Raw genomic sequence first — 1,984 nt, 5'->3', positions numbered from 1 at the left:
AGGAAATGATTTATCGCGATAGTTATCGTTATCGTTTTATCGCCTAGCGTGTAGCGTTTGCTCACGCTACGTCACTACTTGGGTCTAAAAATAGCTACACTACAGAGAACGCTACTTGGTTCAAAAGTAGCGACGCTACCATCACGCTACTGAGAAATGTAGCTAAGCTATGTAGCGTCGCTACTTGTAGCTAGCTACTGCCCAACACAGCGGTCACTGTATCTGTACTTCATGGCAAATGTTTTGAATTCCCCACCTATTGTGTTTGCAGTCAGTGTCAGCACTGCCAACATCAACTGTGATGAAAGTAAAGAGCTTATCTTTCTTAGTCTTAACCACTCTGTACTTGAGTGAGTTGATTCCATCTTTGTCCATTTTTACTCTGGTTTCCGCTATTAGATCAAACCTCTTCTTATTGCTCTCATTGTGAAAGTCTCTCGTATGCCTGATCATCCTGTACTTGCCAACTTGATGGTCTGGCCGAGAGAGGGACATGCCACGGAGTGAAGTGCGTTTGTACATTTCGTCATCCTCACCTCCCCAACCCCAGAATCGATTGGGGAAACCATTGACCTTCAAGAACTGTTGTTTAGACAGAGCTGTAACTCCACCAAATATAGTTTTATATGGCAGCTTGAAACCAAACTTGTCCACAGCCACAGACAGGTGCCGAGGCTGGCTAAAACATCTGTAGATGTTGCGGTCGTCCATGGGAACCAGGTCCACATCGCTGAAGACAAAACAGTCGTAGTTGTACTCATTCAGGGCCTCAATGAAGCCCACATTCATCAGCTTTGCTCTGTTGAACATCCCGTTGCCGTGCTGGTTGATGATGTAGATGCCGTAGTCCAGCTGCTGGCGTTGCAGGATAGGATGGAGGTAGTACAGCCAGTACTTCAGGTGGTGGAACCGGTTGCGAAACGGGACAATGACCGCCACCTTGTCTCGAGCGATGCAGTCTTGGGGTTTGAATTGCCCCCCGTCCTGGAGATCAGGGTTCTCCCTCCTGACTGAGTCTAAAGTCAGTGGCTTGTTGAACTCCACTGCAAATGGTCCAACCAGCTTAGGAGGCCTTTCTGGGCAGGGCTGTGGGCCTTCAAACTCCTGGGTCTCTTGCGTTTGTTTTTCACGTTGAAGTACAGGTATATCCATAGCATTAACACTGGCATCACTCCGGTACAGGCAGTAGGATAGATAACAAAGCACACCAACCAGTAATGTTCCTATGAAGAGTTTTCTCATATTCAGCATTTCAAAAACAAGTACTGTAATGCTCCTTTGGAGAGTTTTTTTCCACATCTTCAATGTCCTGGGTCTTTGCTCCTGATGTTATCCGGTGTGTACTAATCCTGCACTAAGTGAAATGTATCTTAAAGATGTAACTTATCTGCGTCTGTGGTGTAGCACTACAAGAGGTCCCACCACTCCACCTAAACCATGTCTGACAGCAGTGGATACAGACTTATCTTAAAAACTTGAACCCCTTGCTTATGAGACTGAACCTGTTTGACAGGACAAGAAACAGGTTTCTACTTGGGTGTTCCCCAATAGGGAGGTGTAGTGGTTATGTCATTGCTGTTTCTGGCCGGTCCACCTCCCGAAATTGCAACGTAATTCCCCATTGCCCATTTCTAAATCGTCTCGTTTAAAACAAATAAAGCATGAACATTTGCATGGTGCATAGCTGTCAAACATCTCGTTTTTCCCGGGATTGTCACGTATTTCAACCTTCCTTCCCGCCGTCATCCCAATGGTGCTCTCCCTCAACATGCGAGTAGGGTGAGACAACACCATTCTTTAGTCCAAATAATACCCTACTTTATACTATATTATTGTCATTAGTTTAATGTAAAGTCAGTCTTACATTGGCACTGCTTTAACGTTGCATTTGCTGTATTAGACGTGCCAGTATAACTTTTGTAATATGAATGAAGAGCAAATGTAAAGTTAATCAATACACAATGAAACAATATCAAAACTACTT

General features: G+C 44.6%; 1 protein-coding gene across 1 annotated transcript; it reads right to left on the bottom strand.

Moving 5' to 3' along the window:
• Positions 1–213: 213 nt before the first annotated feature.
• Positions 214–1,152, bottom strand: LOC311226140 (beta-1,4-galactosyltransferase 1-like; the record flags this gene model as incomplete). The annotated part of the gene is made up of 1 exon (XM_084311514.1): positions 214–1,152. The coding sequence occupies one exon, from the start codon at positions 1,150–1,152 to the stop codon at positions 214–216; it is 939 nt and encodes a 312-aa protein (XP_084167640.1).
• Positions 1,153–1,984: the final 832 nt, after the last annotated feature.

Source organism: Notolepis coatsorum, assembly GCF_963971535.1.
Source record: "Notolepis coatsorum genome assembly, chromosome: 3".
Taxonomy (NCBI): Eukaryota; Metazoa; Chordata; class Actinopteri; order Aulopiformes; family Paralepididae; genus Notolepis; species Notolepis coatsorum.
Note: the sequence above shows the minus strand (reverse complement) of the source record. Positions and strands in the feature narration are given on the sequence as shown.